The 25,014-nt window shown below is 40.5% G+C and overlaps 1 protein-coding gene across 1 annotated transcript in view; it reads right to left on the bottom strand.

The window, feature by feature from the left end:
- The window catches only part of LOC126471020 (protein eva-1), a 333,354-nt gene that overhangs the window by 107,091 nt on the left and 201,249 nt on the right, over positions 1–25,014 (bottom strand). The window contains exon 4 of the mRNA XM_050099080.1: positions 7,403–7,552. Coding sequence (XP_049955037.1) covers positions 7,403–7,552 — 150 coding nt within the window. The remainder of the gene's footprint in view (positions 1–7,402; positions 7,553–25,014) is intronic.

Genomic DNA, 25,014 nt, shown 5'->3' on the forward strand with positions numbered 1-25,014 from the left:
AAATTGATTTTTATTTTGCATACTAAATTTTGTATAATTTTTATTTTAAGTAGATTGCACTTCTACACCATTCAAAGTGATAGGCCAAGACAAATTTTATTCTTTTAGTTATTAACTTGTTAAAAGAAGAAAGCCGGCCTACTTACCAAGTTCTTGTTTTGTGTATTTAAAAAAAATTAGAAGTAAATTCTTTCTCCTAATAATTTAAGAACATATGGCATGCTCAAGCTTAAAATATTTAATACATTGTTGAATGATCTGGTTCACTGTGTAGGCATACACTGTATTATTATTCACACAAAATTTTGTTTTTGTAACTTTCCAGATGAGATAATGGTACCTAAGTATGCGAAAATTCTGATTATGGAAAACTGAAATGAAAGATTTGCATGTCATTTTCTTCTCAATGATAACATGTAAAAACATTCCAGCTCCATAATCTTGTTGATTCTGAGTGTCCTTTCCATCTTCTTTGGGTTTTTCTCTTTTTCTGTTATTCTGGTCCATTTGTCATGCTTCCAGTAGCTTTTTCAGCTTCAGTGACATATGGCCTGTCCATTTTTCATGTCGTCCCTTGTTTTGATGCCTAGTCTGCTCATGGTTTTTAAACTGTTTGTTACTCCATCATTAAAACATTTTATGTCATTCATCACACCAATCTGAAAAGCTGACATGTTAACAAATACAGTTTCCAGCAAGCACCCCCAAATGCAACCACGGGCTTGAGCCCCGATTTCCCACTTTATGCAAGTCTTCACCACCTCAGCTATCTGGACACATTTCCCTTCCAATCCAAACTCTCAAGTTGTTGCACATGGCAGATGTAGCCATACTGTCTATTATCTTCATTGCTGGCAGCTTTATCTGATTCCTGCAAGGGGTTGGACATCGTATGCATCTGCACTGGAGTTATCATTACCGTCAAGGTGCATGTGTTTGGTGTCTGATCTGTTGGGCATGCACCCTCCTGGAATGTCAATTTTAGAATTTTTATTTATCCCAAAATTTGCACGCATATGTAGAAACAATCATCTGTGACTCAACTAGAAACTTGAGCATCACTAAATGCATTGGGAAACCTTGTGGCTTTGGCAAGTACTACATACTTTAAGTTTGGTTGGTTGTCATGCTGTTCACAGCAAATTGTACCATTTTCAAGTCATGGTGGCAGTTTTGGCTCTATTTTTCTATCATGATGGATGTGAATCTTTATAGAAATTTTGCAAAATGGGATCCCTAGCATTATCTCTGGTATGGGGTCCCTAGTGTTATCTCTGTCAACTGCTTGTACATCCTTTATCAAGGGACAATTCAACACCCATTACAAAATAACCATGTCTCCAACTACCTTTCCCTTTATACACAGTTTAATTACATTCATAGTATACCATCTGTCTATGGACAAAGGAGACCCATCTGGGCATGCTGAGACTACACTAACAGAAAAGTGATTAAAGTAGACTCTGAAGGGCACCACCATGCTTTACTGTGGGAGTATTGATGTATATTCATGCAGGCACTCAAATGAATCATTCAAAAAGAATATGTACAGTACCATATTTTGCATTAGAAGAGAGGAAGAAAGTGTGGAACTTCAAGGTCAAATAGATGATATTTGTAGATGTTGGAACACTTGCAAACTCTGTGTGGTGCAAAACAATGCAACTAGTTTAGACATAGAGTCCTGCAGTCAGTGTGGAAAGGCTTCACAATCATATGTCAAACTGTGGAGATGACAACCATCTTGGTCCAGGCCTAGGCTGCTAAGTTGGTTCTACTGGCCAATTTGAGGGTTGTTTTCAACAGTTTTTCACATTCATCTCATTGAATGTTGGTTCTGGGTTAACCTTTTCCCAAACATGCATGAAAGTATAGCTTTCAGAACACATTTGGTTCAGCTTTTATTATGCCAGTTAGCATTAAGAAATAGAAGAAATAAAAATAATGCATCAGTCCATTAGCATTATTAAATATTAAAATTTGAAGGAAGAAAAAAGCACTAAAGATGGTATCAAAGTTTTTTACTGTTTTCTATTTCTCCACTCTGATAAGAATGAAAATTAATGACTTTTTTGTGGGTTAGGTTATCTTTTTTGATATCTAATGGTATTTCATCAGACTTTTTTTCCATTTTCCATTTTTAATATCAGCCCAACATTATTGGTACTATCGCAGTAAAAATAGCTGTTGTCAACATTTTCTGTTAATTAACTCATTAGATATGATAGCTTTAATCATACTTGAAAATAATTTTGGATTGTTAAGTCATAATGGTGGCATCCATATTTAGATTAATAACATGAAAATGATGTACTTTGCATATGCTGGTGAAATATGCTTGCATTTATAGGTACCAAGGTAGTCTATCTTATGAAAATTGTTTAATAACTATTAAACATTTGAGATATAATAAGTTCCTTGTATTTCCTATCAAATTTAGTTGTTGCAGTACAGCAAATTTCTACACTTATAACATTACTCATCTAAATAATGACAATTTTATAATTGGATAGATAAAATAACTGCTCACCAATCAATGGCAGAACAGACACATAAAAGAAGGTTATAATTAGACAAGCTTTCAGAGCTCATTCTTCAGGCAGAAGGGTTGAAGGGGAAGGCAGACGAGTGAAGGAAAAGGACTAGAGAGATTTACGAAAAGGGGCAGATTTCAGGAAAGTCACCCAGAACTGTCGGTCAGGGGAGATTTACCAGATGGGGTGAGAAAGAAAAACTGATTGTTGAAGAAAGACTGATTGTTGGGGACTGCATGGAAAAGATCTGAAAACCTGAGAGTTTAAACGTGGAAGACAGGGCAACATCCAAGACCAGAGGTGATTGCTTAAACATCATACACAAGTTAATAAGAGTGAAAAGCTAAGTGCATTGCATGTAACAGAGGTAGGATGGGGGGGGTGGGATGGGGGGTGGGGGGGTAGCGGCAAAAATTAGACAGGTAAGAAAATGAAATGTGTAGAAAACTAAAATGGAGTGAAGAAAGGAGTAGTTACTGTGAAGTAAATTAAGGCCAGGTGGGTGGCAAGAACCAAGTATATGTTGTAGTGCTACTTCCAACCTGCGGAGTCCTGAAAACCCAGATGGCACTTGTAGTGAAACAAGTACCGAGGGCATGATTGTCAAGTTGTAGAGTGTGTTTTGCAACAGGATACTGCGTGTTGTCAGTATACACCCTCTGCCTAAGCCCATTCATCCTAAGTGACAATTTGGTGGTAGTCATGCAGATGGAAAAGGCCGAACAGTGTTTACACAACAGCTGGTATATGACGTATGTCGGTTCACAGGTGGCTCTCCCTTTGATAATAAATGGTTTGCCACTTAGGGGGCTAGTATAGGTGGTGGTAGGAGGGCGCACAGGGCAAGTCTTACAGTGCAGATGCTCACAGGGGTAGGAACCATATGGTATGGGGATTGGTGCAGAAGGAGCATAGGGTATAGCAAGAGTATTGTGGACATTAGGAGGGCAGTAAAAAGCTATTCTGGGTGTAGTGGGCAAAATCTCAGACAGAATGGATCTCATTTTAGGGTGTGATTTTAGGAAGTCAAGGCCTTGTCAAAGTAGCTGATTAATATATTCCAGACCAGGATAATACTGAGTAATCAGTGGTGTGCTCTGAAGATGTTTCTTGGAGGGATCAGCAATTCCAGGATTGGATGTGACGGCCTGGGAGATCTGCTTTTGAACTAGGCTAGTGTGGTAATTACTTCCAGTGAAGGCAGAGATGAGAATGATAGTGTATTGCTGTAAAGTGTCTGCATCTGAACAAATATGTTTGCCTTGAATGACAAGGCTGTATGGGAGGGAACATCTGACATGGAAAGGATGGCAACTGTCGAAAAAAGGATGGCAAACTAAGCAGTAATCTCTGTCTTGCATATTACCTTGTCTTCCACCTTTAAGCTCTCAGCTTTTCACATCTTGTATAGTGCAGTCCCCAAAAATCAGTATTTCCTTCTCATCCCATCTGGTAAGTCTGCCCTGATCTGCAGTTCTGGGTGACTTTCCTCAAATCTACCCCTTTTTCCCAGATCTCTCCAGTCTTTTTCCTTCGTACCTCTTCCTTCCCCTTCAATCATTCTGCCTGAAGAAGGAGCCACTGGCTCCAAAAGCTTGAGTAATTATAACCTTCTTTTATGTGTGTGGTCTGCTGCTGCTTGGTGAATAGATTTTTTATCTATCCAGTTATATTGTTTTGTCAAAAACTGATTGATTTCATTGTTATAATGACAATTTTAGAATGTTACTCCCTCTTTATTAAATTTCTGTAGACAAACATGCTTTCAATAGATACTGTTTTGCAGGGCAATACGAAAAAGTGAGTAGTACAAATACTGTGAAAAATAGGTAATCACAAATCTTGTAGAGGCCTCTTCAGTGATCTCGAAATTAACACTATCACTTTTCAGTACACTTAACTTTTAATGTGAATGGTAGATAACAATATTTTTAACTTATTTTGTGTGTGGTTAGTTTCTGTAGTCAAAAAGTCCAGCTGGAATATATAATTCAAGTGGAAACTGTTTCCATGCACTAAATACAGAAAGAAATTATTGCCAAAAGTCACCACTAAGGACACTTCAGACATATATAAATAAAATGAATATGATAGATCCTCAAAAAGCAGTTATAAGTTGCAGAGGCTCTGCCTATACAGAAAGAAAATAACAATTAATTTCATCAAATAAGATGGTGCCAACAGACAAAGAAGACAAAAATTAGATGATGTGTAATTTACATAGCCACAACACAAGACAAAAAATTGCACTGCCTGACAAAAAATTGAAACACCCAGAAGACATGGATGGATGTCAATGTAACTACATACATGTACATACCATTGGGTTGTATGTAAATAATTAGAGTTGCAATTCTGTGTGACCAGTAGGACAACCACCAAAATGCATTGGTGTTGTTCATCTTTAGTGTTGTTACCAGGCCTAATAGGGCATATGGTGGGCATGATCAGCATCACATGTTGAGCGATCATTGCATAGGGCATGGAGATGCTACATATTTGTGTGAGATGGCGTTACCAGTAATAGATTAAATTTGAAAGAGGTGCCATTGTCAGACTCCATATGGCCTGCCGGTTGAGTCATGCAATATTCACATTTGAAAGTGACAGTGGCCTGATGTTAGACTGCATGGAAACTTGAGGGGAGGCACACTCATTGTTATGGTTCCAGTTAATCCTATCTGATCACTACAAGGGAGTATCACAGTATTGTTCAACAAGCAAATTGTAAACCCTTCACATCTATGCCCACCATCTGAGAACAAGTAATAGACCTCCTGCAACATTATTTGTCATGTCGCACCATTGGTCAGAAACTAGAAGGAACTGCAGTAGGGAATTACCATCCCATGCATAGCATGCCATTAACACCACAACGCAGATGATTGCATTTGGAGTGATACTGTGCCAGAGAGGCATGAACTGCTGATGAATGGCATCACATTGTGTTTTGTGATGAACCACAGCTCTGCACTATCCCAGATGACCATGATTGGTGAGTATGGCAACGGCTTGTTGAGAGATCACATTCTTCCAACATTTTGGAGAGTACAGGGCTGTTACTCCTCACGTCATGGTGTGGGGAGCCACTGAGTGTGACTTCAGTTACAGCTGGTGATGACTGAGGAAACTCTGATGGCACAACAACATCCTTCATCCTCATTTGTTGCCTGTTAGATGATTGTATTGTGGTGTTATTTTTCAACAGAACAATGCTACTTCACATATGGCACATGTCTCTATGAACTGCCTCCATGATGTTCAAGTACTTATATGGCCAGCAAGATCCCCAGATCTGTCACCAACAGAATGTTTGTTGGATCATCTGGGATGTCAGCTCCATCCCAGTGCCAGTATACATGGTATCAAGAACTATTTACAAAAGTTGTGGGCCACCTTACCTCAGGAGAGAATACAACTGCTTTATGACACCATTCCCCACCAAATCCAGGAGAGAGGGTGGGGGAACATCATGCTGGTAAGTGGTATCATACTGCCAAATAATATGAATAAATTTTGTAACCAGTGAAATAACACCAAATACTCTTTCAACACAAGAAACTTCATTTTGTTTCCTCCTCCCCTTCTGGATTCTTCACTTTTTTGTCAGGCATCATATTTTTCATGTAGACTTTCTAGTGATTCATGGAAGCTTACTCTTAGGATGAGGTCTACAGAATAAGTTGGATGCATGGATGGATGGGTAAATAAATGAATGAGCAGAAATCACCACTCACTTTTATAGCCAAGTAATGAGTAGCAAACAGGCACTTACAAATATTTATAATGACTAAAAATGTAAATGTCATGTGACTAGGGCCTCCTGTCAGATAGACCATTCACTGGGTGGAAGTCTTTTGATTTGACGCCACTTTGGCGACTTGCACATCGATGGGGATGAGATGATGAAAACTTGAGCATGACTAAACAAGGAAAGGAAAAACTATCAATATTTAAAGATGAGTAATAAGGAAGATATGGGGACAAATCTTAAATAAAGGAGAAAGGAAGAAGAGAGAGAACAAGGAAGTCTACTTCTTGATGCGATGAACAACAATCCTACAGATACTGAACAGCAGAACAATCCAATGGGTGTGTCATGTAGCCTGTAAGCAAGAAGAAGGGCCCATGAAGAAGGCAACTGACGGGAAACCAAGTACCAGACACCCCACAGGACAACCAAGGCAGTGCTGGATGGATGACCTGGTGAAGAATCTGGCAGCCCTGGGACTGAAGACAGCTGGAGTAATCGAGCGCAAAACCAAAAGGAATGGAGGCAATTTGTGGAATCAGTGTGTGGTCTACAGGGTCTGTGACCACTGGATATGTGTGTGCATATACACATCAAGAGCTTTTGGTACACATAAAAGAAAATTTAAGATGCTTTCACATTGCTAAAGAACTTTTAATGTTATAGAATTGATACAAAAACTATAAAATATAAAATATACAGAAATATTGTATGCCTAATGTCAGTGAGGTGTACAGAAGAAAAATTGTACTGCATTAGATTAGCATCAAAATATGAAGTGGATGACATAATTTCAGTGGGTCAGCAAATTAGTCACACGTACAAAGCTCTGGAGAAGAAAATCATTGAGATGAGTCTTGGTTCAAATGTACCCCTACATTTACAAAATCTCTTGAATTCTGTATTTTGGTACTGTGAAAAAATTACTGAAAAGATATTATTTTTCCATGAATGGAACTCACTTTAATTAATTTACATAAAAAGTAATGAGAAGAAAAGTGAACCACAAGAAGGACAAGAATTTTAGTGAGTAAAACAAAAAAGGTCACTGGAAATACAGGACAAACAGATGTTACAAAATTTTGTGTAATTTGTTTAAAGAAACTTGAATACTCACTTTCCTCAGGGACACCCTGTGGCTGTGGACACTGTATACTTTCATATTCAGTGCGTCCAAAGCTTGCTGAGTAGACAGCAATTCGAGCATTTGGATTGCACTGCAGGTGCACTGTTTCACTTTGACATGCAACTTTGCTGCGAAACTCATCTGAAACAATAAATTGGTTTCAAAGTCACAGATATGAAAATGCTGTCAAAAAAGTTACAAAACTACACAAGAACGTTTAAACTGGAGATTTTTTCAATTTTCTCATGTGGCTCATAGCACAATGCAAGCCTTTATATTTGACACCTATTAGCTGGTTATCATATCTGTATTTTAATTGTAACTATTCCGTGCAATGAATGCTCATGTAACTGTAATGTCAAGTTTGTATTATTGTTGTTAGTCTTGATATAGTTGATAATGATATGGGGAGAGGGGTTGAAAAAAAATGCTATTAAATAGTTTAGTCGTCTTAAAAACACAAATATTGACATCTGATGGACAGATTATGCCCCCACTCCAGTATACATTGCAGATATGTTTGAAATTTAACCACGAACATTGGCACAAACTCTTATATTCAGGTATTTTATGCCCACACATCATCTCCCCTTGTCAGCTAATCCTGGTGATGAAAATATTTTCACCTCAAGGATTTCAGCTAATTTCCTCCACTGTAAATTATGTTACACCTTATCAACATTTGTCTTTTCATATTAAATGAAGGTCATTACAAGTCCAGTGCCCTATGATGACAATGAAAAAAGTGACCCGTATAAGTATACCAGGGCTGCAACAACACAATAAGCAATAAACAAAACATTTAAAAATATGTTTTGCAGTAAATGGTCTATGACTTAATGTAGAAAAAACACAGTCATTCAGTTCTGTACAAAACAATATGTATCATCATCACCAAAGATGCAACACACGGGAAATGAAATATATAAAACTGACTTTGTGAAATTCCTGCACGTCTGCACTGATTAAAACTTCTACTGGAAATCATGTACAGGATGTTTGGAAATTTCCATTCCAAACTTGTAAGACTTTTACTGGGGAGTGAGTAGATAATATTTTGAACTTAGAAGCCACAGAAATTGCGCATGTACTCCTTGATAGTTTCTCTTTGACGGAATGCAGTGTGTCCCCTTGCAATATGGGTGTGCAGTATCTCCTTGGAGCACCACAGTCACACCTGCTGCTGATGATGATATTTGGTTTGCGGAGTGGTTGTCAGCACCCATACGAAGTCCTGATTTTTACACAGTCCATTTTCTTTTCACAATCCAATCTAGTCACTCTCACAAATGAAGATGATGATGATGATGATGATGATGGTGATGATGATGATGAAATGATGAGGACAAAATAAACACCCAGTCCCTGGGCAGAGAAAATCCCCAACCTAGCCGGGAATCGAATCCAGGACCCTGTAATCCTCACCTGCTGATGGTGAAAGTACCCTTTCTTGAAGTTGTTGCATAACAGTGGCAAAAAGAGTATGTGATAGAATCAGACTTTGTGGAGATTGGTCTTGATAAAGGCAACGAGCAGCTTTTCCATTACCATGAGCTTCGCAATTCAGAAGAATCATGTCAGCGTATGCTACAAACGTGTACTCAACCATGTTGTTCTAACACTCACACACATGGGAATGAGACTTGAAGTGGGTCAGAGAAGTAGGTTCAATAAATGGTTCAAATGGCTCTGAGCACTATGGGACTTAACATCTGTGGGCATCAGTCCCCTAGAACTTAGAACTAATTAAACCTAACCATCCTAAGGACATCACACACATCCATGCCCGAGGCAGGATTTGAACCTGTGACCGTAGCGGTCACGCGGTTCCAGACTGACACGCCTAGAACCGCACTGTCACACCGGCTGGCTAGAGAGGTAGGAAAGACATCAAATGTCATCAGCCGATCCAACACATCAGCCCCCACCATGACTACCCTATTGCATAACTACCTAGCAAACATGTTTTCATACAGCTGTAGCACTGAAATGGTACATTTCTGGACATGTGCTCCGATTCAAAGCATTATGTGCTTACTATCTCTAAAAGTCCTAGAAGTTTAGAATGGGAATTTCTGTAAACCCTGTATTTAAGGCTTCTCAAATGCTTGAGTTCAGCAATATTTGTTCTAAGTGTAACTGTTGATTTTGGTGATGAAAGCATCAAAAAAATAAACTACTTTGCATACTTCAATTCTTTGCATGTACACATGTTTTCACAGAGAAAATATGTCTTACTTGTGAATCAACCAACATATACCACATCACTGCAAAGTGTTAGGAATATGATGCATGGAACACACAAAAATTTAAACTAAACTAAAACTTTTCAGTATATCCTAGAAATAAATTTCAATCAATATAGTCAAACAAACGTTGTTGAAAATATTGCACACTGTCCCTATGATTAACAGCAACAACAACAACAACCATTTGATATTCACTGCTGGATAAAGTTCTTCTCCAGATCTTTCAGTGTGATACAGTCTGCACATATATGAACTCATGTTGCTCCTGTGTTTTATAGTGTTGTTTACTATCCAGTTGTATTAGATTGCCATTTAGGTCTTATCTCTCAGACGTCAGCAAAGAACTTTCTTTATCCATCTACTGCACACATATCATTTTAATTGCAGTGATAATCACATCTTCCTCTCCATTCTGTTTCTTTGCTAATTTCAGTTTTCATGTCTATCCAAATAAATCCCAACACACATCTCTCCACTGCTCACTGAGAAACCCTCAGATTTTGAAAGTGCAGGTCTCACCAGCATATTCCATAATTATTAATACACATTGATTGTCAGTTTTTCTTTTTATAAACATTGGAAACATAGCTTTGAGTTCTTAAATAACATAAACTCCTTACTAGAGAAGTTTATTTGCCCAGATCACAGAAAATGTGTATACAGAATACTAGTTTCAGTGAGTTAAATTACCAACTTCAGATCTGAAAAAGTATTGCAAGCAAATTTTACAGTCTAATAATCATTATTCATTATGAATAAGAAATTCTAATACACATATTACATACCATGCACAGACATAGAACACTGTGTCATTCTATGTATTGCATGGTCATTTAGTCATGGACATATTTGGGAAAAACAGTAATATAAGTAAAAATTATTATGGAAAAATCCAACACGAAACATTTAAAATGTAACATGCCAGAGGTGAACATATTTTTTTGAAGATGCTCCAGTATAGCATTATACAATAAAACCATTATTGTGCCAAACACACACAGTTTATGACCAAATACATGTGGCTCCTAGGATACTGCCTGCTGTGATTGTGTTGAGAGTTGACCGCACACTGGCAGGTAGCAATTAAATGGGCTAAATAGTGTTTAGGGCTACCACCAGGTGACAGTAGTCTTTTACATGATAACTTAGAAACATAATAAATATATATTTTCATTGTATTGTATAATACATCAAAGGATGGCAATAATCTACTATTGTTGCCAGTGGTGTGGAAGTTGTAGGATCCTCTTAGCAGTGCCAGTTGTGTTGACAGTTCAAATACCACCGTCTATTGCCCGACGAATTTGTAGCAGTTCTGAGGTGAATGCCGTGAAGTGTTTCCTTCAGTTTAGAAATCGAGTTGAACTTATGAGGGCTTAAGTCAGGGTGTGCAGCAGGTGGTATAGCACTTAACAGCCCCATCAGTCAAACAAATCAGTAACAGCTTGCACTGTATGTGCTTGAGCATTGTGCTGCAAAATTAGGGTCAGGTCCTGCAGAAAATGTCATCACTTCTGTCTCTAAGCTGGTCATAGGTTGTGTTCCAAAAATGAACAGCATGGAGACAGAAGTGATGACACTTTCTGCAGGACCTGGCCATCATTTTGCAGGGCAATGCTCAAGCACATACAGTGCAAGCTGTTACTGCTTTGTTTGACTGATGGGGCTGCTAAGTGCTATGCTACCTACGGCATTCACCTGACTTAAGCCCTTGTAAGTTCAACTCGATTTCTAAACTGAAGGAAACACTTCACGGGATTTGCTTCAGAACTGCTACAAATTTGTCAGGCAATAGACCACGCCACTCGAACTGTCAACACAACTGGCACTGCTAAGAGTATCCTATGACTTCCACATCACTGGCAATGTGTTATACACAATGCTGGTGACTACTCTGAGGGTCAGTAAAACTTTGAAACACGTATCTACACTCCTGGAAATGGAAAAAAGAACACATTGACACCGGTGTGTCAGACCCACCATACTTGCTCCGGACACTGTGAGAGGGCTGTACAAGCAATGATCACACGCACGGCACAGCGGACACACCAGGAACCGCGGTGTTGGCCGTTGAATGGCGCTAGCTGCGCAGCATTTGTGCACCGCCGCCGTCAGTGTCAGCCAGTTTGCCGTGGCATACGGAGCTCCATCGCAGTCTTTAACACTGTTAGCATGCCGCGACAGCGTGGACGTGAACCGTATGCGCAGTTGACGGACTTTGAGCGAGGGCGTATAGTGGGCATGCGGGAGGCCGGGTGGACGTACCGCCGAATTGCTCAACATGTGGGGCGTGAGGTCTCCACAGTACATCGATGTTGTCGCCAGTGGTCGGCGGAAGGTGCACGTGCCCGTCGACCTGGGACCGGACCGCAGCGACGCACGGATGCACGCCAAGACCGTAGGATCTTACGCAGTGCCGTAGGGGACCGCATCGCCACTTCCCAGCAAATTAGGGACACTGTTGCTCCTGGGGTATCGGCGAGGACCATTCGCAACCGTCTCCATGAAGCTGGGCTACGGTCCCGCACACCGTTAGGCCGTCTTCCGCTCATGCCCCAACATCGTGCAGCCCGCCTCCAGTGGTGTCGCAACAGGCGTGAATGGAGGGACGAATGGAGACGTGTCGTCTTCAGCGATGAGAGTCGCTTCTGCCTTGGTGCCAATGATGGTCGTATGCGTGTTTGGCGCCGTGCAGGTGAGCGCCACAATCAGGACTGCATACGACCGAGGCACACAGGGCCAACACCCGGCATCATGGTGTGGGGAGCGATCTCCTACACTGGCCGTACACCACTGGTGATCGTCGAGGGGACACTGAATAGTGCACGGTACATCCAAACCGTCATCGAACCCATCGTTCTACCATTCCTAGACCGGCAAGGGAACTTGCTGTTCCAACAGGACAATGCACGTCCGCATGTATCCCGTGCCACCCAACATGCTCTAGAAGGTGTAAGTCAACTACCCTGGCCAGCAAGATCTCCGGATCTGTCCCCCATTGAGCATGTTTGGGACTGGATGAAGCGTCATCTCACGCGGTCTGCACGTTCAGCACGAACGCTGGTCCAACTGAGGCGCCAGGTGGAAATGGCATGGTAAGCCGTTCCACAGGACTACATCCAGCATCTCTACGATCGTCTCCATGGGAGAATAGCAGCCTGGATTGCTGCGAAAGGTGGATATACACTGTACTAGTGCCGACATTGTGCATGCTCTGTTGCCTGTGTCTATGTGCCTGTGGTTCTGTCAGTGTGATCATGTGATGTATCTGACCCCAGGAATGTGTCAATAAAGTTTCCCCTTCCTGGGACAATGAATTCACGGTGCTCTTATTTCAATTTCCAGGAGTGTATTTTGTATGAGCTGTAAATAAATAGCCGCCACTATTAAAATTCCAACCCTCCTACTAAGTAGTATGTAATGCATACCCCTCAGCTCCGATCTATTAAACCTAAATCATGTATCAGATGGTATTGTGCCCAACTTAGTACTAATGTTCTTTATTATTATTACATAGTTCTTTACATGTTGATATTATGACTTAGACTTGGTCCTGTATATTCCACATGATGGTTTGTAATATCACCTAGACCAGGTGCTCTTCGTGGTTTCCATACTGGGGAAGGCTGTGACATTTATCAAATGAAACTGCTACAGATAAGTCTGTCAGCAAAACCAAGATATCGGGGTGGGTGGGGGCAATATTACACTCTAGCCAACAAAAACTAACTTGAAGGCAAAATCTGTAAATAGCTTATTTGTACAACATCACATTTTCTAACAGTTTGTCACAACAAATCACACTAAAAGACATGTGTTGGAGAGATCTTTAATGTGGTGTTTATTAGGTTTGCCGTATGCTTAATGTCTATGGTGTTTGCATTCCTGAACTTTGGATTTATAATGTATTGTGTGCTCAAACCAAAGTGTTTATGAGTTTGCATGATGAAACAGAGAAATTCCCATGATGCCACGTGTCTTGTGCTGTGACTGGTTGAAATGAGCAATCTGATCAACCGCCACATTAATTTGCATACCATATTTTCCCTCGCAGGAGACACCACCTTACTGTAGCACTGTCTGTGTGGATGAAAGGGTTAGCATGTCCCAATGGCAGTGTAGCTGTTGGCATGGTCTCTGAAGCCAGCCAAGCCTCTGCGGAGGAACCAATCAGAGTGCCTCACAATTTCCCGTCCTTCCTATAGCCAGCCCGGATGTTTCATTTCCTTGATTAGTCAGGGTGGGATGGGGTGGGGTTGGGGACAGAGATAAAAGCCCTGGGAAGACAGTCTGTCTAGGGAATGGCAATGCAAAATATTTCCCAGTCCTCCAGCATAGTAGTTGAATTGTTGGGCTCGCTCCCCAGCATTTACAAAAAATTACTTCTTGCTCAACACCTCAGTCAAAAGTCTCAGAAAAATAAAAGGATTGGATCATCACAGAGGTGAAAAAAGGCTATGGGAAAGGACTCTGTTTATAGCAACATGGAATCGGTATAAAGAAGAGTATGCTACGAGTTCATGAGGTTGAAGGTAAACATGTGTGTCCTCAGTGAAATAAAGGTCAAGGGGAACGGAACCGAAAATATAGCAGATTGAGTCCATCTTTACAGTGGCATTAAAAAGGAGAAGGGGCCAAGAGAAGGATTTCAATAGCCAACCTTTTTTAAGAAGCACAGAAGAGAGATTAAATACTGGGAGAAAATTGATGTGAAGATAATAATTGTAGAAATCTCAAAATATGGCCAAAAACTGATCATTGTTGGGGCTTATGCACCTACAAATGATGCTGACAGTCAAAGATAAGTTTTATGAAGATTTAACAAGTGTGCCAGAGAACATAAGTGCCCACAAAGAAATAATTTTAATGGTAGATTTTAATGGAAAGGTAGGAGTGGCCACTGATAGTGAGGCAGTGGGAAGATATGGAGATGGCACAGTAAATGACAATGGAGAAAGGTTAGTGGATACATGTGTGAAACATTGTCATTGAAAATTTTACATGGTCTCTTTTCTCACAAGCAGACCCACAGGTATATACGGGAGAATCATTCCAGAAATATCAGAATAGTAATAGACTATATTATTAAAAATAAAAATTCCAACATAAGAACAAATGATGTTAGAGTCAACATGGGGGTGCAGAATGTTGCTCAGACCACTTCCGGTCAGGTGTAAAGGTGGCTGTAACATCCAAAGGCCAAAGAAAAATTAAAAAGGCAAATATTCCCACAAGTATAGTGGATACTATGAAACACAACTTCTAGATAGATTGAAACAAGAGCCTGTCAGTTTTCTTATAATTTATGATTGTCAAATAAGCTGAGGCACTTAGAAGAAGAAACAACAGAGCATATGTGCTGAGAAACTAAAAATGCATACATGAAGCATCATTTGAAGCAGTGGGGCAGCAAGAGGAAGAAAGAAAGTGGTACCAACAATAGTGGACACAAAGCAGTGAAGAAAAAGTGAACCTAATAAAGATGTTCTGTAATAATTGGTTGAGAACATGGGACGAACATGATACAAACTTGTATGTTAGAATGATTAGAGAAGTAATACATCTACATCTACATCTACATTGATACTCCGCAAGCCACCCAACGGTGTGTGGCGGAGGGCACTTTACGTGCCACTGTCATTACCTCCCTTTCCTGTTCCAGTTGCGTATGGTTCGCGGGAAGAACGACTGTCTGAAAGCCTCCGTGCGCGCTCTAATCTCTCTAATTTTACATTCGTGATCTCCTCGGGAGGTATAAGTAGGGGGAAGAAATATATTCGATACCTCATGCAGAAACGCACCCTCTCGAAACCTGGCGAGCAAGCTACACCGCGATGCAGAGCGCCTCTCTTGCAGAGTCTGCCACTTGAGTTTATTAAACATCTCCGTAACGCTATCACGGTTACCAAATAACCCGGTGACGAAACGCGCCACTCTTCTTTGGATCTTCTCTATCTCCTCCGTCAACCCGACCTGGTACGGATCCCACACTGATGAGCAATACTCAAGTATAGGTCGAACGAGTGTTTTGTAAGCCACCTCCTTTGTTGATGGACTACATTTTCTAAGCACTCTCCCAATGAATCTCAACCTGGTACCCGCCTTACCAACAATTAATTTTATATGATCATTCCACTTCAAATCGTTCCGCACGCATACTCCCAGATATTTTACAGACGTAACTGCTACCAGTGTTTGTTCCGATGTCATATAATCATACAATAAAGGATCCTTCTTTCTATGTATTCGCAATACATTACATTTGTCTATGTTAAGGGTCAGTTGCCACTCCCTGCACCAAGTGCCTATCCGCTGCAGATCTTCCTGCATTTCGCTACAATTTTCTAATGCTGCAACTTCTCTGTATACAACAGCATCATCCGCGAAAAGCCGCATGGAACTTCCGACACTATCTACTAGGTCATTTATATATATTGTGAAAAGCAATGGTCCCATAACACTCCCCTGTGGCACACCAGAGGTTACTTTAACGTCTGTAGACGTCTCTCCATTGATAACAACATGCTGTGTTCTGTTTGCTAAAAACTCTTCAATCCAGCCACACAGCTGGTCTGATATTCCGTAGGCTCTTACTTTGTTTATCAGGCGACAGTGCGGAACTGTATCGAACGCCTTCCGGAAGTCAAGAAAAATAGCATCTACCTGGGAGCCTGTATCTAATATTTTCTGGGTCTCATGAACAAATAAGGCGAGTTGGGGCTCACACGATCGCTGTTCCCGGAATCCATGTTGATTCCTACATAGTAGATTCTGGGTTTCCAGAAATGACATGATACGCGAGCAAAAAACATGTTCTAAAATTCTACAAGAGATCGACGTAAGAGATATAGGTCTATAGTTTTGCGCATCTGCTCGACGACCCTTCTTGAAGACTGGGACTATCTGTGCTATTTTCGAATCATTTGGAACCCTCCGTTCCTCTAGAGACTTGCGGTACACGGCTGTTAGATGGGGGGCAAGTTCTTTCGCGTACTCTGTGTAGAATCGAATTGGTATCCCGTCAGGTCCAGTGGACTTTCCTCTATTGAGTGATTCCAGTTGCTTTTCTATTCCTTGGACACTTATTTCGATGTCAGCCATTTTTTAGTTTGTGCGAGGATTTAGAGAAGGAACTGCAGTGCGGTCTTCCTCTGTGAAACAGCTTTGGAAAAAGGTGTTTAGTATTTCAGCTTTACGCGTGCCATCCTCTGTTTCAATGCCATCATCATCCCGTAGTGTCTGGATATGCTGTTTCGAGCCACTTACTGATTTAACGTAAGACCAGAACTTCCTAGGATTTTCTGTCAAGTCGGTACATAGAATTTTACTAAGGAATTCACTGAACGCTTCACGCATAGCCCTCCTTACGCTAACTTTGACATCGTTTAGCTTCTGTTTGTCTGAGAGGTTTTGGTTGCGTTTAAACTTGGAGTGGAGCTCTCTTTGCTTTCGCAGTAGTTTCCTAACTTTGTTGTTGTACCACGGTGGGTTTTTCCCGTCCCTCACAGTTTTACTCGGCACGTACCTGCCTAAAACGCATTTTACGATTGCCTTGAACTTTTTCCATAAACACTCAACATTGTCAGTGTCGGAACAGAAATTTTCGTTTTGATCTGTTAGGCAGTCGCCTTCTATTACTCTTGCTAAACAGATAAACCTTCCTCCCTTTTTTTATATTCCTATTAACTTCCATATTCAGGGATGCTGCAACGGCCTTATGATCACTGATTCCCTGTTCTGTACATACAGAGTCGAAAAGTTCGGGTCTGTTTGTTATCAGTAGGTCCAAGATGTTATCTCCACGAGTCGGTTCTCTGTTTAATTGCTCGAGGTAATTTTCGGATAGTGCACTCAGTATAATGTCACTCGATGCTCTGTCCCTACCACCCGTCCTAAACATCTGAGTGTCCCAGTCTATATCTGGTAAATTGAAATCTCCACCTAAGACTATAACATGCTGAGAAAATTTATGTGAAATGTATTCCAAATTTTCTCTCAGTTGTTCTGCCACTAATGCTGCTGAGTCGGGAGGTCGGTAAAAGGAGCCAATTATTAACCTAGCTCGGTTGTTGAGTGTAACCTCCACCCATAATAATTCACGGGAACTATCCACTTCTACTCCACTACAGGATAAACTACTACTAACAGCGACAAACACTCCACCACCGGTTGCATGCAATCTATCCTTTCTAAACACCATCTGTACCTTTGTAAAAATTTCGGCAGAATTTATCTCTGGCTTAAGCCAGCTTTCTGTACCTATAACGATTTCAGCTTCGGTGCTTTCTATCAGCGCTTGAAGATCTGGTACTTTACCAACGCAGCTTCGACAGTTGACAATTACAATACCGATTGCTGCTTGGTCCCCGCATGTCCTGACTTTGCCCCGCAGCCGTTGAGGCTGTTGCCCTTTCTGTACTTGCCCAAGGCCATCTAACCTAAAAAACCGCCCAGCCCACGCCACGCAACCCCTGCTACCCGTGTAGCCGCTTGTTGCGTGTAGTGGACTCCTGACCTATCCAGCGGAACCCGAAACCCCACCACCCTATGGCGCAAGTCGAGGAATCTGCAGCCCACACGGTCGCAGAACCGTCTCAGCCTCTGATTCAGACCCTCCACTCGGCTCTGTACCAAAGGTCCGCAGTCAGTCCTGTCGACGATGCTGCAGATGGTGAGCTCTGCTTTCATCCCGCTAGTGAGACTGGCAGTCTTCACCAAATCAGATAGCCGCCGGAAGCCAGAGAGGATTTCCTCCGATCCATAGCGACACACATCATTGGTGCCGACATGAGCGACCATCTGCAGATGGGTGCACCCTGTACCCTTCATGGCATCCGGAAGGATCCTTTCCACATCTGGAATGACTCCCCCCGGTATGCACACGGAGTGCACATTGGTTTTCTTCCCCTCTCTTGCTGCCATTTCCCTAAGGGGCCCCATTACGCGCCTGACGTTGGAGCTCCCAACTACCTGCAAAAGGAAAAATGAAACCTTGATGCATAAACATGAAGAAGTTGATCGATGCATTGGGGAGAGGGGGGAAGCGGGGGAGGGGTAGAAAGCGGTGGCAGCATGGAAAATGATTGCAGGGTTGAGGAAAGAAGTAAAAGAAAGAGCAAACCTGCTGATTATCAGCGTGGTAGAGTGGTAGAAGACTTTTAAAGGCCTGTTAACAACAGAAAGGACAGAGTACAAAGATATAAAGTGAGAGACATGGGGGAACCAGAAAGGTGTACAGATAGAGAAAATAAACTAAGAAAGATGTAAAGAAGGTGGCTACACGAATGGAAATAGGGAAATCATCAGGGTCTGGAAATATACCAATAGAATTAGTGAGGTATGGCCCTTAAGTATTCTGTATGAATATCTAACCAAGTTATTTAATAAATATACTAAGATAGTATCTGTTCTTTCACACATGGCCAAAAGAACAGATACCATCTTAGTGTATATATATATATATATATATATATATATATATATATATATATAGGGTGTTACAAAAAGGTATGGCCAAACTTTCAGGAAACATTCCTCACACACAAAGAAAACAGAACGTACCAGCGTGACTTCAAACACTTTGTTACAGGAAATGTTCAAAATGTTCTCCGTTAGCGAAGATACATGCATGCACCCTCCCTCACATGGAATCCTGATGCACTGATGCAGCCCTGGAGAATGGCGTATTCTATCACAGCCGTCCACAATACGAGCACGAAGAGTCTCTACATTTGGTACCGGGGTTGCATAGACAAGAGCTTTCAAATGCCCCCATAAATGAAAGTCAAGAGGGTTGAGGTCAGGAGAGCGTGGAGGCCATGGAATTGGTCTGCCTCTGCCAATCCATTGGTCACCGAATCTGTTGTTGAGAAGCGTACGAACACTTCGACTGAAATGTGCAGGAGCTCCATCGTGCATGAACCATATGTTGTGTTTGAAAGTTTGGCCGTCCCTTTTTGTAACATCCTGTATATCGGTAAGGCTCACGGGCCACTTGACCATCTTCTTCTTCTGTGCGAATGCACAAACAGTGCCCGAACTCTTATGGGAATCAGCAATGCGCCGCGAGTAATGAGTATAATGGGTGGGGGCACTATGACTGTAGTGCGGGACAATACGTTGAGAATGTGGGTTTCGCAGGAGGTGCACCAGAGATAAATCCCTGCAGTCGTGCTATCCTCTGTGTCCTCGGTGGCTCAGATGGATAGAGCCTCCGTCATGTAAGCAGGAGATCCCAGGTTCGAGTCCCGGTCGGGGCACACATTTTCATCTGTCCCCGTTGACGTATGTCAACACCTGTAAGCAGCTAAGGGTGTTCATTTCATTGTTATTTAATAAATGTATATGGGATGGGGAGGAAATTCCAGCAGAGTGAAACTTAGCATACACAAGCCCTATACATAAGAAAGGAACCGAGAATGTATGTAATAGTTATCATGGCATAAGTGTCACAAGCACTGTTAGGAGGCTGTATGGGAAGATTTTAAAATCAAGAATGGAGGAGTTCGTAAATGAAGTGCAGGAATAAAAGGGGCTTTAGAAGAGGCAGCTCATGTGTAGATAATATCTTTACCCTAACACAGATTGTGGAGAAGAGACTGGAAAGGAATATAAGCAGTCATTTGGATTTCATAGCTCTTGAGAAAGCATATGACAGTACCATTAAAGCTATTGTTCAAGGTGCTATGGTCAAGGGAACTGCCAAAACTTTATGTAAGAATTATCATAAACTTCCACAAGCCAGCAGAATATGTCATTAAAGTATGGAAAGAAATTTCTAGAGATGCCTTCAGAATAAATAAAGGACTGAAGCATGCTGTCTGTCTCCCACGCTTTTTTAAGATGTATGTGCAGAAGGCATTGGATCTGTAGCCATGGGGACTGAAGCTAGGAAGTAGTGTATGTACACACTTTTCTATGCTGATGATCAGGTTGTTGCACCAAATGATGATGAAGATATATCTTACTGACTCGGGAACTTGTTGGAGGAATATGAAAAGTGTGGTTTCAAAACTATGACTGTTTCTGGGCAGTGGATGGTCTCTGCAATACTTTAACTTCTGAGGGGACTTTATATTTCGAGAGGTCTAAATGTGCCACAGAAGAGGACTCTACCTTTTGTCACTTGATTTGCGGAACTGAGAATAGACAGACTGTGAGCTACTATTTTCGTATCATGTGTGATAACTTGTGAATCATCATGTTGAACTCTGAACTACTTAAAGTTGGTAAATGTTCCATGTGTTGTGATTACGAAATGGGGTTAGTTTTCGCTAGTCTTATGTGACTATTTAGTTTGGAGATTTAGCTACCATCCTTGTATAACTCTCAACGTAACTTTCCTGAATTTAATATCGGGATTTTCCGTCTGCATTTGAAATGAAAATCGCAGGACCACTTCCCATTTATTCGAGATGTCCTTTCCTGAATAAACATAATTCAACATAACTCTCTGTCGTCTACATCAATTACGGAAGTCAGAACACAATCCTTGTTATTAAATTAATCAGTTAACTTTTATTTTGTATTTCTGTGTATTTTATTCATTCGCAATTCTAGCCAACGTATAAACTATTTTACTGCAGATTACAGTTATAGTTTATTATTTGCAGCGAATTAGCTGCGAGGTATGAAAGAAGACGTGCGCAGCTCGCCCCTATGACTACATCACGCTTTTCGTTTTAAACTGAGCCATGTATAGCCAAAGTATCTAAGGTACGATCAATATCAGGTAAAGTAGCAACTGGTTTGCTCGTATGCGACGTGGCTAGGCAGAGCAACTACAAAGCAGTAACCATTAGGTACAGTCGCAATTAGTTGTCTTCAACTGTCCTGAATATAAAAAACCCCATAAACTGACTCTATGACTTTATTGGTAAGATGTACTACTTCCTTTCTGAGATATTCATTGCACAATATTTTAGTCTTATTGTAACTGATTTTTCGGGGATATCTCTAAAACTGCTCTATTAAGTTCTTCCACACGTTACTGAAGTTTATCTGCTATAGTAACAGACAGTACAATGTCATCAGGAGGCGACCGACCCAAACGTATTCCATTAGCATGCACTACTCCTTAGTTTCCCACGTTTAAGAATATGAAATCTTCTTCAGGGCTGCTGAGAATAGTTTTTGTGATATGGAAGCTCCTTGCCTCACTGCTCTTTCAATTCTTAAATTCTCATTATACTGTTGAAGTCTAATAAAAGCAGTAAGCACTGATACATACAGGGTGATTCAAAATTCCTGTTATAGGCTTCTAGGGACTGAAGAGGTGACTTAATAGATTTTGTAAAATTAATTTGAGAATCGTATCACTTTCATATCTCCCACTTCATGGTACGTTTACGCCATGACGTACGTGCAACAATTGGTTCTGCTAAGAAATTCATCAATGGAGCATAAAGAATTGGCCACCAATAAATCCTTTAGACTCTTCTAAAACTGAACTTTATTATTAGTTAAATTTTTATGGCTGCAGGCATTTTATTGAAAATGTGTATTGCTGAACAGTGGACACCTTTCTGAACCAAAGAAAGTGAATTTAAAACTTTGTGAAAGTTATTCTTATTTCTAGTATTGATTCTATAAACTGAGATGTTGCTTTCAAAAAAGATATATATTAAGCGCCAAATTTCATTAAGGAATAAATATATTTTGGGGAAGCAGTAGCTGGTATCCCCAGTTCCTTAAGCAACCCTCTGCAGGACGTTCTTGAATTCACACCACAACTAATTCGTATTGTACGTTTTTGCGCTTGGAAAACTTTAGCTTAGCTTTATGGGCTACCCCAGAAAATAATTCCGTTGGACATTATGGAACGAAAGCATGCATAGTATGCTAGCTTTCATTTTTATGTCTTGTATGCCTGACAAATTTGCATAACAAATAGATATTTATTTTGGCGCTTCAGCATTTCTGTTGTATGCTCCTTCCACTCTATAATGCAGATAGAAGTCGTTGACTGTTAATTTCTTCGGATTATAGCTTGATAATAAATTTAACTAGGAGGAGCATACCACAGAAATGCTGAAGCGCCAAAATAAATCTCTATTTGTTAAGCAAATGTTGTCACATATATATATATATATATATATATATATATATATATATATATATATATATATATATATATATATATATAGGCATATACTGGTAGGAAATCTTTTACAAATTTTGAAGCAGGCTGTTGTGGTCGAGCGGCTCTAGGCTCTTTAGTCAGCAACCGCGCTGCTGCTACGGTCGCAGGTTCGAATCCTGCCTCGGGCATGGATGTGTGTGATATCCTTAGGTTAGTTAGGTTTAAGTAGTTCTAAGTCTACGAGGCTGATGACCTCAGATGTTAAGTCCCATAGTGCTTAGAGCCATTTGAACAAGTTCTGAACTGCATATAGTATGTTTTTTCAACGTTTAGTTACAGAGAACTGTGCAAGGAACCATTTATTTATGTCCATGAAAATCTCATTAGCGGGCCTTTCTATTGACTGCAGTAAGTTCTTATTTGAAGAGTTTTCAGTGAAATCTACATTAAAACCACTTGTAACCACTAATTCTTTCTTTTTTGTTGTTAAATATGTCAATAGAGATTCAAAGCGATTTATGAACAGATTAAAATTACCTGCTTATACTCAGTATACCCTTAGTATTGCGAATAATTTATTATGACATTCTACTTCCGGTGCACATGCTTCCATATGCTGCCCTAGGCAAAATTTACGAATGTCTACATTACTAAATTTATGGCAATTCCTGATGAATGTAAGTACTCCTCCATCCCCCATTTCTGTCCTACAAAACCAAGAATGTAACAAAATTCTGTAACACTTAATGTATCTGTAGCAGCGGTACATTATGTTCAGAGAGGAGATTGTGTTAACTGGGTTGGATGACTCTAATTCATCAATTCAGATAATAGTTCATTAATTTTACTTCTTAGTCGTCGAATATTTTGATGCACTAAAGATAGTTGCACTTCATACTGACTGAAATAAAAATGGATGGAAATAAAATTTCTACTAATTGCTGAAAATTTTTAACCAACAGCTGTGTTTGCTGATCCGGTGTGCTAGAATTATGCTGTTTAGTTTCTTTCTCAGACTGAAGGTTCGTTTCAATCCTGACCTCTCTTAGAACTTGACTTCTTTCTGTCTTGCCTATCCTAAAAATGGTGCTGCTCCAACACCTATAACCACTTGTATTTTACCACTCGTGGCAGTGCCTGCCCCTCCCCCTCCCCGCCCCCCCCCCCCCTTCCCTTAAATTTCCTGGTATTAGCCTATTCAGTGTACCCTTCCCTTTTCTGTTGAGGTGTGGGCCATGTCTAGTACAATCCCACCTACTGACAGAATCAACGGGAACCCAACCAATATGTGCCCCCCAGCAGCCCCCTGTATGTCAATATTAGTAAGCACTCTTGTTGAAAGACTGTTTAAAGATTTTTTTGTCAAACAGAGACCAAGTGTATTTTTCATGTATGATCCTAAACAGTATTTGTCCTGTAAAAAAAGAGGTTACGGTACCGTTACCTTCTGTTATTTTAAATTTAGACTTCTTAAAACGTTATTTTAAGGCTTTTCTGAACATTTTAAAAGCGTGAATACAACATTTGTATTGATTAAAAATAAAGTTCTTCCATATCAGATTTCAGAACCTACAGTTCTGATTTCTTTTGATCAGAGCTATCGGTACGGGGTATGCTACAAATCAAGCACTGATCCTAAGTATGAAATATGAAGTACGAGATGCTATTGGTTCCACCCATTTTGGAGATGGCTATTATACGATTTTTTTTTTTTTTTTTAGGAACTTGTGGAGCAATTTTACAAGCTATTTTCACAGTAGTTATGAGTTCACTGCACGGCTTCACGTAATTTACTACCTAGAACTGTTTTAATTATTCTGTTTATTACATTATCTGCATTCTTCTTCATATCTATGGCCATTTGAACTTTAGCTTTCACTGCAACAGTGACTGCTAAAGCAGTAAATTTTCCACTGTGTTTAACGTTCTTTTGTTTTCTCTCTACACCATGCTCTTCCATCCAGAATCCAGTCTGTTCTATGTTTGTATGATAAATTGTCTGGATGTATTGCATAAGTGAAGTCGTGTTCCTTGCACGCAGCATGTAATGGATTGACTTCAACATTACCTCTGTTTGGCTGTTCCACTAACTTCGTTCCTGGCCCACAGTATGAGTAGTCAGGTATACGAAGTTCTATGGGTATTAAGGAGATCCACCCTGCTTCTTCTTCTTCTTCTTCTTCTTTCTCGCTTGAATTCCAGCTTACGAATTATTTAATAGAATGTAGACAATGCTCTTATGTATTAGTTGCTGCAAAGCAGAAGACCCTTAA

The sequence above is a fragment of the Schistocerca serialis genome, chromosome 3 (assembly GCF_023864345.2).
Source record: "Schistocerca serialis cubense isolate TAMUIC-IGC-003099 chromosome 3, iqSchSeri2.2, whole genome shotgun sequence".
Lineage (NCBI taxonomy): Eukaryota > Metazoa > Arthropoda > Insecta > Orthoptera > Acrididae > Schistocerca > Schistocerca serialis.